The following is a 13,907-nucleotide window of genomic DNA, read 5'->3' as shown; positions in this document are numbered from 1 at the left end:
TGAATTCTTAAGAAAATACAATAATTTGTGTCAGTGTCATGCAGTGGCTAGACACATTCATGTAAAAAAATATGACGTTTGATTGGCTGTTGTTACATTCACATGGATGCAAAGGCATCCATGCGAATCAAGGTCACGATATGAATAAGCACCTATTTTAGAAGCAATACACACATTGTGAAGTATTTTTTTTGTAAACGAAGAACAACGTTGTAAGGTATATCAATGCTGTGGATAAGTAGCCTACTAAAGACAAGTCTAGCATGCCCTGAACATAGCTTAAAGAGTGTTTGCAGATGGTGTGGCCACTGCAAATTGATGTAATTTAATCCATTTTGCAGTCACGCACCTTTAGAATGATAATTAAAAAAAAATAGGGATAATTTATCTTAAGAAATTCCGTTCATTTTAAATAGAGCTAGAGAAACTTTTTATCCATTTTATTTGGTCACACGAGCCAAAATGTTGAAACTGTTACGAAAGTTTATGAAAAGCACGCGAGAAAATGTGCAATTGTATGTATTCGCAAGATCCTTATCATGAATGCATGTATAACAAAACCATAGCTAAGCAATTCTAACCATATCACATTTAACATAGTTATAATCTTGTTTGATTCATGCCAAAGTGATTAATGATGATGACCATTTGGAAGATCAATGACTCTTCTAGGTCAGTTACAGCACCGCCTACCGACATTTTGATGGAACTGCTGTACTAGTGTACAACAGCGTTTAAAATTTAAATGCCTCCCCCTTTGAAATAATTTCGAAGCTAAAACAAATAGACCAACGACAGCAAGCTAGAGAATCAATCCAACAGGGGCATCGAAAGGTACTCTTGGGGAGAGGGTGGTGGGATGACCATACTGCGTGAAACAGGGGAGATAGACCACCTTGTTGGACATCATTGTTTCTCTGCAGAGTGGACCCAAATATTGAAAAGAAAAAATAAGTCCGAAATGAACGGGGTAAGTTCGCCAATGTGCGGCTTTAAAATTGCGTTAAAATTCGCTGATGTTTAAACCCACATGTTGAAGATATGCCCCCAAAAAATCAAGAGCTACGTAGGTTGTTAGCAAAAACAAGCAAATGTGGACACATTTAGCACTAGCTACCTGCTAGCCAGGCTAACCAGAATTAAGGAACTAGCCAACTTGCTAGGTAGCATAGCCTATGAACCTAACCTATAAATACATGATTTACTAAAGTTAGTTACATGACTGTCGAGCTACAGTGCAAACACGGTGTTGTTATAGTGGTTGTGCACAATACATGATCGCCATTTAGGAAACTAGTCTTTGAGTCTCATAATTAAATGCAACGTGACAATCTGTGTGCTAGCTAGCGTAGGTTAGCCAGTGAGCCATAATGTAGGCCCTCACGAATCGTAATACAAATCAAGATGGACAACGTTAACCAACAAATACAGCAATTGTCGGCAAAGTTAGCCAAAAGAGTCAAAGAGGGATACTCTTGTACGTATCTCCCCGACCGAACGCAAGCAGTGATCTAATCAACTCTTGGGATGCAAATCTTACAGAAAATGTTATACAACGCCTCTATATAATAATGTTGTCCATCTTGCCCTTATATCACAGGACATTTTATGTGGCCATTCCATCACCCTTTTAAGCCCCAGCAAGTCAAAGTCACCTGCCCATGATGAGATGACAATAAAACTAACTCAAGAAGGAAAGAGTCCTGGAAGATGTTCTCTGCAAAATGACACATCAAAGCCAGGAGATGGTAAGTTTATGTTCAGGGCATGTCATAATATTTCCATTCTATGACTTATCTATCCAGGGTATTTGTGTATTATAACTCTGTCTGTTTTTTACATTTCCTACAGCCAGGAGACTTAACCCAGCTAACTCAGACACCTGTGTGTTGACTCTGACTGAGAGCGAAGGTTGTTACAGTCAACTCCCTCCCTGCTGGACCGAAGACCTTGCCTCTTCTCAGCACCACTACCCTCCAGCTTGCCTTCGTTCCCCAGACGATCTCTCTCCTCCACCCAGCAACAACGTCATTCACAAACAATTCCTCGCAAACAACTCCGCTCACCTGACCAAGTACAGAAGAGGGGTCAGACACCGGGTCAAAGGGAAGAAGCCCACATTCAGAATGTAGGCACATTGAGCATAACTAGCAGTTTGGTAAATTATTTGAAATAAAAAAAAATGATTTGATTACATTTTCCTCATTTCTTTACAGTGCAGAGAATTCACAAAACCGTAAAGTAACTGACTACTATCCTATAAGACGAAGCTCCAGGAAATGTAAAGCAGAGCTCAAGGTAGGATTGGAGTGAATTTCATGTATAATGCATGTTTTTCCAGCAATACTTACCTTGTTTAAGTTCAAACTAATCATAACAAACGAACAAAAAGAAAACTGTTCAATTAACAAAATTATATATTTCTGATTATTATAATAAATATACTTGGCTATGCTTCATTGTTTAGGAAAAGTTGGTATCAGAAATCATGCAAGTATTATACAGTTTTATATCTTTTTCTTTGTTTTCCCATGCCAGTGTGAACAAAAGAAGCACATTGATGATCTAATCACAAATGGGATAGAGGAAGGAATGGAGGTACAGTGTTACGTGGCATGTCGTGCTTGTCGTTTCTCCATAACTGTCACCTGTGTGCTCTGACATCTAATATGAGTCTCGTTTTTTGTTATAGGTTCAGCATACCGAGGGAAAAGGAAGAGGAGTATTTGCAACTCAGTGTTTCCAGAAAGGCCAGTTTGTGGTTGAGTACCATGGCGACCTGCTGGAAATCACAGATGCCAAGCAAAGGGAGATGGAGTACGCTCAAAACCCCGCCACCGGCTGCTATATGTACTACTTCCAGTACCTGTGCAAAACATACTGGTAGGCCGGACAACAGTGCTTTTCATATACAGTCTGTTTACATTGGTTGCTTTTAAGGTAGGACTGAGCTGTAGGGTTTGTCATCTTTTCATTTAGAAGAGTACGCTACAAGCTTTGTCTTGTGTTTTTTATTTTTTTTTATTTTATCTTCTCTTCGTCTAGCATCGATGCCACAAAGGAGACGGGTCGCATGGGGAGGCTGATCAACCACAGTAAAATGGGCAACTGTCAAACCAAACTCCATGACATCAACGGTATACCTCACCTCATCCTTGTGGCATCTCGAGACATCGACGAGGGAGAAGAGTTGCAGTACGACTACGGGGACCGCAGCAAAGCCTCCATCGCTGCCCACCCGTGGCTTAAACATTGATGGAGAGAAAAAGGAAAAAGGGAAAAGCTGTAATTTCTTAATAGATTTGTTTTAATGTAAAAAGAATTTGCCTTAGCATCAGAATGTGTAACCATTTATTAAGTGGGGAGGGGGGCTAGTTTGTGTGCGCATGTAGGGGTGTATACAAATGTTTTTTTGGGGGGGGGGCATAATGACAAACGCATCTAGATCGAAGACATCAAAACTTTTAATATATATTTATCAGTATATAAAACATGCTAGTGTTTTCCACCACATCTCTTTTGTATATTTTGTATTATCAGTAGAGTGCTTCCATGGCATGCAGGTAGTAGTTATAATGTTCTGCATTTTTATACAATATTTTTCTTAATTGGTTGTGTGACGGTTAGTTGCTTAGCAATAATTATATTTATGGCACCGGAGACCCTCTGGTTCATGCAGAAAACAAAACTATGAGATGCAAACTATGGGCCCTCTTCAAATGGTTCTGTAAAACTGGAATGTGATTCCAAACATTGAAACACACAATTTAAAATGTTACCTTTATGCCATGATGTGTGGGGTGTTTTATGAACTTGAACAAATCTGTACCTCTTAAACACACAAAGCGGTCACTTGACCACAACCAAATGCTCCATGTGAAAGTGTTTGAATAAGTCACTTTGCTCGGGTGAAGGCATTGTTAAATAAACTTGGTTTATGCAAAAGCATCCTGTTCGGAATCTGGTTTTAACCTAAACTTATGTCGCTGCTGTTTAATAAATGCAGAGTAGTCGAACAGTTTGTTTGTTTTTACGTTTTCGAAAATATCGTGTGCGGACACTAACAGAATTTCCATAAGTAGGACCCATTTAATTACGACAGTAGTGGCTAACGCTTAACGAGGCCAGACGGAGAGATTTAATCGACGCACCACCTCGAGATTAGCGGAACATTGTATACAGCCACATTTGAACACGGGCTGTTTATATTGATGCACATGTTTGTGCAATCTCTTACGTCCACAGTAATTCTATGCAGCCATGGTCAATTTAATTTCAAACTGAACACGTCTAATTTAGACTTGACCTGTTCTTTCTAGACGTGTTCTCTCTTTCTAAACCACGTAACTTCCGACTGACTAATATGAACGATTGGAGCCCAATAGCGAAGGTCTACGACCCGCTAAAAGCAGGTAGCATCGATGGAACAGACTTGGAACCCCATGACCGCGCTGTATGGAGGGCGATGTTCTCCCGATACAAGCCCAATAAAGGTGTAGTTGGAGATCCCCTTCTTACACTGTTCGTTTCCCGCTTGAACCCACAAACAACGGAGGAAAAGTTACGTGAAATATTCTCAAAGTACGGCGACATCAACCGGCTCCGCCTTGTGAGGGACATTGTGACCGGTTTTTCCAAGGGATATGCTTTCGTTGAGTACAAAGAAGAACGGTCTCTTGTTCGGGCAAGGAGAGAGGCCAACAAATTGGTGGTTGACCAAAATGATTTGTTCGTGGACTTCGAGCAGGAAAGAACTCTCAAAGGATGGATTCCCCGACGATTTGGAGGCGGACAGGGAGGGAAAAAAGAGTCTGGACAGTTGCGGTTTGGTGGAAAAGACAGACCCTTCCGCAAACCCATAAATCTGGTGGGTGTCCCAATGAACCAGGACTGGGCAGACAGTGGGAGAGACTGGGATAGAGGCGGAGACCGTGAAGTTCGGCAGCGAGGGGGGAATGATTTCTCCTCAAGCCACGAGAGAGACACTGACCGGGCAAATAGAGGCAGAAGAAATGACCACGAGAGAACGAGAGAGAGAGACCGAGAGTACCACAGAGAAAGAAAAGATTTGAGCCATGATAGAGGGAGGGATGATAGAGGGAGGGATGATAGAGGGAGGGATGACAAGAGACACCTGAACACGTACAGAACAAGGGACAGGAGATGATGAACACCTGAGTTCTGAGATTGCTCAATCACATTGGGTGGAAACACATTTTGTTTTGGTTTGTCACCTAAACACCTTTTATAAGTAGAAGGAATTCAGAAGAGCTTCATGTTAGTTTGTGTGTGGCATACTCATGTCCTAACCTTCATTTTGGTGATCCGAATAAAGACCGCTTTCCTCTGCAGTCGTGTAATTTCATTACGCAAACATGATCAAGTGATTATTATGTGGGGTGATGGTGAACACAAATTATATTCTGGATCAGGCAATTTTTTATGTTTATTAAGCAGGAATTTTTGCACACTGTATGATAAAACTTATAATGTTATACATTATAATAATACCAATACTTAGGGTAGGCGCTGAGTAGTCATGGGGTTTTCAACCACAGAATAAAACAGGGCAAAACAGCACTTGTTTATCAGATTACAAATTCACCCCATAAAATCCAAATACTTCCCTTTAAATAGAATTTACTATCTGACAGAATTCAACACATCAGTAAACCTGCTCCCTTTAAACCCCTTCAGTGTTCATTTAGAACCTTAAATATGAGTATGTTGCATCAGGAAATACATAATTTATCAGTTATTGTCAAAGTAACGGCACCAGTGCTTTTCGTTTGCCCTACCTAAGGCTGGAGGATCTTAAAACGTCTAGAATATCATCTCAGACTGAAGTGTTGAGTGATACGAGTCAAAGTTACACCATCTCAACAGCTTTCCATCATTGACTGCAACCAAAGTTTAAAAATAAAACACAAAACAATTGCTGATTTTGTTTTATCTAGGATGTTACATGAGGTGAGTGGACAGGAAGGTTTAATGAACTTGCACTTTACTACAACCCCTTAACTGCCTGGCAATCATACTGTTGTTTGTGCTTTAACATGAGCTAGTCATCCATGAAAAGGCACAACAAAGCCTGAATAATACTTCATTAAGATACTTTTTTACAATGTATCTGCCAAGTGAAAACCATTGTTTTAAGGACGTTTTTTGTGAAAAATAAAATGCACTGGCTGCACTGATTTCTATTGACAGGGTATGATGTACATGTTTATCTGAGGACAATGAGGAAATATTAGGAAAAAAGTGCCATGTTACCAGTAGATCTTGACACGGATTTTCCTTGGTAATGTCAGGATTTAAAAATTAATAACATCTCACACAACCAATTCATGTGCAAATCTCAGTTACTCGTGTTATCAATTTGTTTAAAAGCCTTCACATCAGTGCCAAAACGACAAAGAGTACAAAACCTGCCAATGCTGGTGATCGAGGGGCTGAGTAACAATGCCCCAGAGCTGCCTGGAGTCACTATCTTACCACAAGGTCTGTGGGACCAGGGAATAAATCAAGTCCAAACCTCATTTTCAATATTACCAATATAAATGTCAAAGTGAAAAATGTATCCAGGTCTTTTCTGTCACTGAAACCTTCTCTGCAGGATGTGTCTCAGAAAATAAGCTTCCTGTATTCCACTTCCTGAACTTCTCTCCTCACCGCGTTTGCTAACCTACCTCTCGGCCAATCACACACTTACGATTCTCCTGCCATTTGGAGCCTGCGTTCCCATCGCTCTATTCTAAACAGTCCACTTGGGTTTCACTTTGGGATAAATAAAGATCAAATGCATTTTTAATGAGTCTCCTTCAAGCTGTCCCAGACCACAGGCCCCCAAAGTCCCTTCACCAAAAACATGATCTCCTCGTCTCACCATGCCTCGGGTGCTGGATGGAGCAGGTAAGCAGAAGCTGGGGATTAGAGTGCCTTAAGTGATGGACTGGGGTGTTACAGGAAGGGTGTTTAGAGTGACCTCATCAAGCGCTGCCCAGGATGACTAGATCTGCTGCAAGGCCTCCTGGGCCTCTTCTGTGTACACATCATCTTTCTGCGCCCAGGAGCCGAAGCTGTCATCAAACTGTGCGTTCCGCTGAGAGTTGCGCCTCTTGTCTCGGGAGAAAAAACTAAACCTGGAGGGGGAGGGAGAAAGAGAGAGAGAGAGAGAGATGGAGAGAGAGAGGGAGAGAGAGAGAGAGAGAGAGAGAGGAATTTGTTACAAACCTTTGTTCAACAGTGACGTTATGGTTATGTGACGTTAAGGTGGTCGTAAAAAGCAACATGTAATAATACTGCAATTATGTTAAGTAGTTCATGTTAATAATAAACAAATCGTCCCTACTTCACATGCGTTATTACCAGAACTGCTTAACTATGTCAATATTTTAGTACAATTTTATTGATTGATTGATTTGAAGTAACACGTGAACATTAATACAATTAAACTGTGGGAAAATGTGTTTGGCTTTACTTAGTGAAAGAAGAATTACGACTCCTTTATGAGATCACCTTGACTGAGGAAGGTGAAAACTATAAACTGTAGCAGGTGATTCTCCAAACTCAGTTTGAAATATTCGTACTTTATTAATACTTTCTAAGTTGAAAGATCAGTCCGGTTAAAGGAAGAAAGGTATCTTAAATCGTAATTTTGAGCTGTATCAAAATGTGCTCTATGGTGATGACAGAAACTGAATCTTAAACATCCATCGCAATTAGTGTTATAAGCTGTGGTCAGTCATTAAGTATTCTACAAACATTTTAGTGAATTACACAGGGGGGACCATAAGTGAATTTTCTATTCTGACTGGCTGATTCCTTGATTTTGTCATCCCTGCATTGGGAAATGATTCAGAATGCCCCACAATCAGCCAATCAAAATACGCGCATCTACGGAAGGTTGAGGGGCCCATGCGGGTGTAACAGACGTGGTCGCGCCACCATCGGAGGACGTTCATTCACACGACGGATCGAACCCGCCACCTTCCGACTTTTCCAGCGCGACCACTACCAGCTACGCCAACGGAAAGCTAGCCATCTACACCGGCTACACGGGCCCAACACCTGCAGGGGGTGGAGACGTCCGAGCCTTCTAACAGAAGAGTTGCGTCAACCTCATAGACCATGATGTCATCATAGTAGCCAACAATGCTCAAACAAGAGATTTGTTCCGGAAAACTGCTAGCTTGGCAGTGTTACTTTAAACGTTGTCTAGAATGCAGAAATACTGTACAAGCGAGAAGAAAACACCAATAATCATTAATAATAATAATAATTATAATACATATATGTATGTTACTCTGATAAATACAAACACAAGCAATGAAAGCCAGCTATAGAAGCTAACTCACAAGTTTACGATTGAAATGTTTTTAAAATGTATTGAAGCAACTCTTCTACAAGGTGTTAGATGTGAAAGTAAGTGATAGAGAGGCCAACCAATGAAAATTGTCATACAAGAGACATGAGACGTCTGATTGGCTGTAAAGTGGGGTCATCTGGAATCAACCCAGCTGCCACCATCGGCATTATGGCTGTAAAAATCCTGTCACACAGAAGTACATACGTATAAACACACACATACATACGCACACATAGTGGGAGAGAGCAGAAAGGGAAAGGCAGGGACCACATCGACCTAGTATGTTTCATATCAGACTTCTCACTACAGAGTGAATTCTAGAACTGTGGTGAAAATGTAGCTGTTACGGCCCTTCATACCTCTCACTCCACTGAGGACGAACCAGAGTCATGCCTTAGTCGCTTTAGTGTCAATATGAGCCAGAGATGGATGCAAACACGCCCCGCCAAAATTGCCCAAACTATTGAAAGTCTGTCATCTTAGCAACTGCGTGGGCTATTGCTATTGATCTATTGCGAGTCTGTGATTGAACATGAATTGAGACGTTTTGACTTGTGTGTCTCAGATTAACTAAAAGGGCTAGTGTGTGTGTGTTTGTGTGTTTGTGCGACAGCGTGTGTTACTGTTACATACAGGCGCTTGATTCCTGACTCTGGCTGTGCATGCGCCCGAGCCCTCAGTTCAGGAGAGGGTGACGAAGTCTGAGATCCAGTGTCGTCTTCCATCTCCTCACTGGAGACAGAGAAAGAGCAGACATCATCACCACCAACCTCCTCATCATCACCACCAACCTCCTCATCCTCATCACCATCATCATCACCACCACCATCATCATCACCACCATCATCACCATCATCATCATCACCACCAACCTCCTCATCATCATCACCATCATCATCACCACCACCATCATCATCATCACCACCATCATCACCATCATCACCATCATCACCATCATCATCACCACCATCATCATCATCACCATCATCCTAACCTCAAGGTAGCACCGACTCAAAGCGGCCTGCGTTTCCCGAGGTAAACCACCTACCTTTTGTAGTAAGCGATCTCCTCCTGCAGCATGAAGACTTTGGCCTTGAGCTCGTTCCTCTCGTGAAGAACGTCCCTCAGCTCCTGCAGGGTGAACCTGGGCCGGTTGGGGTCCTTGGTGTCCAAGCCTGCGGCGTCCTCGTCACACAGAGCTTCCTGCAGGGACACAGGGACATCACCCAGAGGAACGGGATGGACGGCAGGAAGGAGGGAGGGAGGGAAGGGCGGGAGGAAGGATACCTTGGTGAAATATTGGAACACGGCAGACATGTCCTCATCATACATCGCCTCCTGGTGGTACATGAGGTGAACTTCAACCAGACACCGGGGCCTTGTACCAATACCTCTGAAAATCATTCTTCCTAACTCCCCTCTCCTTTCAGCCCAAACATTTCTTTGCACACTATGTTCTGATCAAATTGGCGATCAGGATTATGGAGGAACCATAACCCTGTCCTGTGAAAACTCTTCAGAAAAGCAATTTTCCTTCTGGGAGGTGATTATGAATCTGTAGGGGACGATTAACCTTATGATGTAATCTAGGAAGGGAGAGAGGAAGGATGCAACACAATGATTCGGACCAGACCTGAAACTTCAACGCAACTCAGTCCACTGCATGCAGCAAACAGAGCTAACCAGACATTGAGCAGACAATGGCTGCGTAGTTATACAAATGTAACAATGTGCTACTTTAATCACCACTTTTTACCAGAGTCTTTTTTTAGACGGTTCAGTGAATACAAACATGCTACGCATTCAACTGAAATCTGTGAGTACTGAAGGGCAGAGATAAGAGTTAGACATCTCAAAGGGTAGTTACAGGAAACTGTTTCTCCCTCCTTCCTCTCATTTCTCCGTCTCTCTTTTACGCACACGTTTCATTTAGTAAGGGGTCTCTGGTGAGTTGAACTACCGAGGTTGAGCTAAATCACACAGCACACTCCATCAAATACAAACATTTAACCAAACCCACAAACACATCCTCCAGGTCAGTGCGGCGGCATTTCAACTCCGTGCTCTAGGGGTGTTACTACCTATTAGATGCTGTGCAAGGGAGCAGGGCAGAGTTACCAGGGTTAACGCCGAAAACCTAGCATCCGGCGCTAACCCAAGCTAGCACTACGAGATTACCCATAACAAAGCCGCCTCCTCCTCCACCTCCTCCTCCACCTCCTCCTCACGGCCCCCAGGGTAGGGAGAGAGGGACGGGGGGCAGGGCTCAGGATCGTACCCCCCCAACAGCAGCTCAGGGGGGTAGTGTCTCTCTGGCCAGGCAAAGCTCTCTGCCCCAGCCAGCAGAGCTTCCGTACCAGACTGGGGAGGCAAGACGAAGGTTTTAACTCATCATAGATCCATCAACCATCTCTGGTTTTCCTCAGACATTGTGGCAGCTGAAAAGAAGGTCAATTAGCTTCACGCCAGCATCCCGAAAGGAAAGTATAATGAAAAGTAATGGAAGGCTAAGAGATTCCTGTAGAAGTCCTGACCAGGTCATAAGTACACTCGCTATCCTAGCTAGCCTGCTAGCCCGCTAGCCAGCCCTGTTGGGATCTTAGCCCTGCAGGCCAGGCAAGCAATAGTGTGCCTGGCCTAGCCTCGTGATCAGGTGATCGTCATGTGATGAGGAAGTGCAAGTTCCTCAACTACCTGTGCTGGCGAGGGGAGCTGCGGAGGGGACTGCTCAGGGTCCTGGGTAGGCGCGTCGCCCTTCAAGCGCTCCCGCAGACGTGTCACTTCCTGTCTCAGCGCGCCCACTTCCTGTCCCCTCGTCTGCGCGCCGGCCTCCAGCTCCACCTTCTGCTCGATGAGGGCTTTGCCCTGGGCCTCCACCACGGAGATCTTATGGCGGAGGTCGTGGTTGATCTTCATCAGCCTGGACTGCTGCTGTTGGAGCTGGAGGGGGGGGGGGGGGCGAGGCAGACACAGAGGCACGCAATGGTCTTTTTATCGACCCGTTCGAGGGAGGGAGGGAGGGAGGGAGGGGAGGGAGAGAGAGAGGGAGAGAGGGGAGGGAGAGAGGGGAGGGAGGGAGGGGAGGGAGGGAGGTTCTCACAGCTTCCACGTCCTCGTTCCTCAGCGTGAGCTCTCGGTCCTTGGCCCTGATCTCGTCCCTCTGCTTGTCCACCACCTCCTTGAGCTTCTTCATCACCTGCCGCTCTCTCTCCGACATGCCTGCAACCGAGAGGGAGGGGGGGGGGCTCAGGGGCCGACACAGACAAGACCTCATTTGTGTGTTTGTGAGTGTGTGTGTGTGTGCCATGTGGGCTTGTGTGTGTGATTGACTGTGTTGGAGGCAGAAAATAGTGAGGAGCACTGAAGCACAGTTCCTGTTTGTGAACGCATGCTGGGTTTAAAATAGCTTCCCCACCCCCCGCCCCACCCCTCCCACACACACCCTCTCTCTCCCACACACACTCTCACACTATAAAAGTATTTGTCACAGATTCCAGGAGCTCAAAATACACTGTGACACAAAGGCCTGATGTTGTGGATGAGATTAAACCTACAACATAAGTTGTTTTATAGAAACTGCTTATGTGAGTGTATGTGTGGTATGATAGTATGTATTATAATTGTATGTGTGTGTACGTGTGTGTGTGTGTGTGTGTGTGTACCGCAGGTGTGTTGAGGCCTGAGACTGCTCTGTGCCTGCTGTGAGGAGAGAGCGTGTCGGGGAGACTGGAGCCTCTCTGTAGCATCACGTCAGAACCAGTCATGCAGCGAAGAGCCTGGCTCACACTCAGAGACACAGAGAAGGCCTCCTTTGTGTGTGTGTGTGTGTGAGAGAGTGTGTCTGAGTGTGTGTGAATGTATGTGTGTATGTATGAGAGAAAGAGAGAGAGAGAGACAGAGAAAATAGAGAGAGAGAGAGAAATAGAGTTCCTCTTTTTGGAGCCAAACTGACCAGATGGTCACCTTTTCATCAGCTCTTTTTCCTCCTTTAGTGAAATCAACTTCCTGTCTGGGAGAGGTGAAAGGTCAAAGGGTTAAGGAGAGAGAGGAATCCTCACCCTCATGCCTCTGGAGGTCCTCCTCACTCAGGGGGTCTTTGATGGAGCGGTTGGTGAGGAGGGCCTTGTTGTCCTCCTGCAGCTGAGCGATCTGTGACAGGAGGTCCTGGGCCTCGCCCCTCCACACGTCCTCCACCAGCTCTAGCTCCTGCACACACACACACACACACACAACCATACACACACACACACACACAACCATACACCCACACACACACAACCATACACACAACCATACACACAACCATACACACACAACCATACGCACACACAACCATTCAAACAAAAAACCACACGCAACCAACACCACACACACAACCACACGTACAACCACAAAACCACATACATACATACATACATTTATACATACATACATACATTTATACACACACCATCCTGCCGTGTCAGAGTCACAAGCTCCTAAGTCATAACATTTCGTTTACAGCAGCTATTCTGTCAGAGCTGCTGGGGTTTATGAGTAAACCCAGGACTTTCTCTGATAGGAGATCTTACAGTGAAAGCTTGTGATCAGTAGCAAAGGTCTGGTATATTTGATTACTGTATGATATTAGACCCATAACCACCCATTGAAGACAGCACTCCCTGCAACGTTTCTAAGTGATTGATTGTAGACCAAACATAAAATGGCAAAACACAGAAACATGTGAGTGGAATTATCAATAATTGGCTTAATCAGGCGACATATAGGCCAGACCTTGTGTATAGCCTATTCATAGCCCTAATTGCATCGGTATGATACTATAATCTTTAGTGATACAACTGACATCTTCACATTTTGGTGGATAATCATAATCATTCGTGTTCAATCGTCTAAACTATGCCTTACTGACCTTTTTGTGTTTTTTCTCTTTCTCCAGACGTTCCATCCTCTCCAAGCGGAGTTGATCCAGTTCCAGCCGCAGTTCCTCAGTCTCCGGGCTGATGTTGTTGCGGCTGACCATCACTTCCAGTATCTCCAGGACCCGCACCACTTTCGGCATGATCCTTGACAGAGCTTCGCAGCCATACTGGTCAATGATCCGCTCAAACTCCTGACCCACCACTGCGGCTATATCGTAAACGTCCATCACCGTCAAATCTGCGACGTTCTTTTCCAACGCAGACCCAAATTCCTCCATGGTCGATTTCTATCCGGTACCGAGGCACTATCCGCCTACCGCAGTCCCTCCCGACTTTCCTGTTCTATTTCCTTCGTCACAACAAACTTCCTTCCCTTGGAAGAAAACTCTTGACTTTCGCTCTAATAACTTGATCAATATCTATATTTAGTGATCTTCATCTCAGCATGAACAAATGCGATTGTCGTTTTTCTAGTAGCTTCTAACATTTTTGTTAGTATGATTTGTTAAAGTTGCTATGATAGCCTACAATAGGCCGGTTCCTATTGCGGTCCCACTGCCAGCGCGCCGTGTCTGTCCCGGTTGTGGTCAGATTTCAGTTTGTATTGCGCATGTCAGGAA

General features: G+C 44.2%; 3 protein-coding genes across 4 annotated transcripts; 2 read left to right on the top strand and 1 right to left on the bottom strand.

Moving 5' to 3' along the window:
• Positions 1 to 710: 710 nt before the first annotated feature.
• Positions 711 to 3,948, top strand: kmt5aa (lysine methyltransferase 5Aa). The gene is made up of 7 exons (XM_084693830.1): positions 711 to 970; positions 1,601 to 1,748; positions 1,852 to 2,128; positions 2,217 to 2,298; positions 2,539 to 2,598; positions 2,693 to 2,883; positions 3,046 to 3,948. Exons 1-7 carry the CDS (start codon positions 860 to 862, stop codon positions 3,254 to 3,256), a joined length of 1,080 nt encoding a protein of 359 aa, XP_084549956.1. The 5' UTR covers positions 711 to 859; the 3' UTR covers positions 3,257 to 3,948.
• Positions 3,949 to 4,193: 245 nt separating this feature from the next.
• On the top strand, positions 4,194 to 5,351 carry snrnp35 (small nuclear ribonucleoprotein 35 (U11/U12)). The gene has a single exon (XM_084693378.1). It carries the CDS (start codon positions 4,364 to 4,366, stop codon positions 5,165 to 5,167), a length of 804 nt encoding a protein of 267 aa, XP_084549504.1. The 5' UTR covers positions 4,194 to 4,363; the 3' UTR covers positions 5,168 to 5,351.
• Positions 5,352 to 5,428: 77 nt separating this feature from the next.
• Positions 5,429 to 13,873, bottom strand: rilpl1 (Rab interacting lysosomal protein-like 1). Of its 2 annotated transcripts, XM_084693377.1 has the most exons (9): positions 13,278 to 13,873; positions 12,427 to 12,574; positions 11,469 to 11,587; positions 11,063 to 11,308; positions 10,547 to 10,729; positions 9,656 to 9,706; positions 9,417 to 9,571; positions 9,002 to 9,100; positions 5,429 to 7,142 (listed from the first exon to the last, which is right to left on the bottom strand). In XM_084693377.1, exons 1-9 carry the CDS (start codon positions 13,563 to 13,565, stop codon positions 7,010 to 7,012), a joined length of 1,422 nt encoding a protein of 473 aa, XP_084549503.1. In that variant the 5' UTR covers positions 13,566 to 13,873; the 3' UTR covers positions 5,429 to 7,009. The 2 variants fall into 2 exon arrangements, with proteins under 2 accessions (XP_084549503.1, XP_084549502.1); XM_084693376.1 differs by lacking the exons at positions 9,656 to 9,706; positions 10,547 to 10,729.
• Between the last annotated feature and the right edge of the window lie 34 nt (positions 13,874 to 13,907).

This window comes from Hypomesus nipponensis, chromosome 27 (genome assembly GCF_054491055.1).
Source record: "Hypomesus nipponensis isolate SF chromosome 27, ASM5449105v1, whole genome shotgun sequence".
NCBI classification, from domain to species: Eukaryota; Metazoa; Chordata; class Actinopteri; order Osmeriformes; family Osmeridae; genus Hypomesus; species Hypomesus nipponensis.
This window is presented reverse-complemented; position numbering and strand designations above follow the sequence as displayed.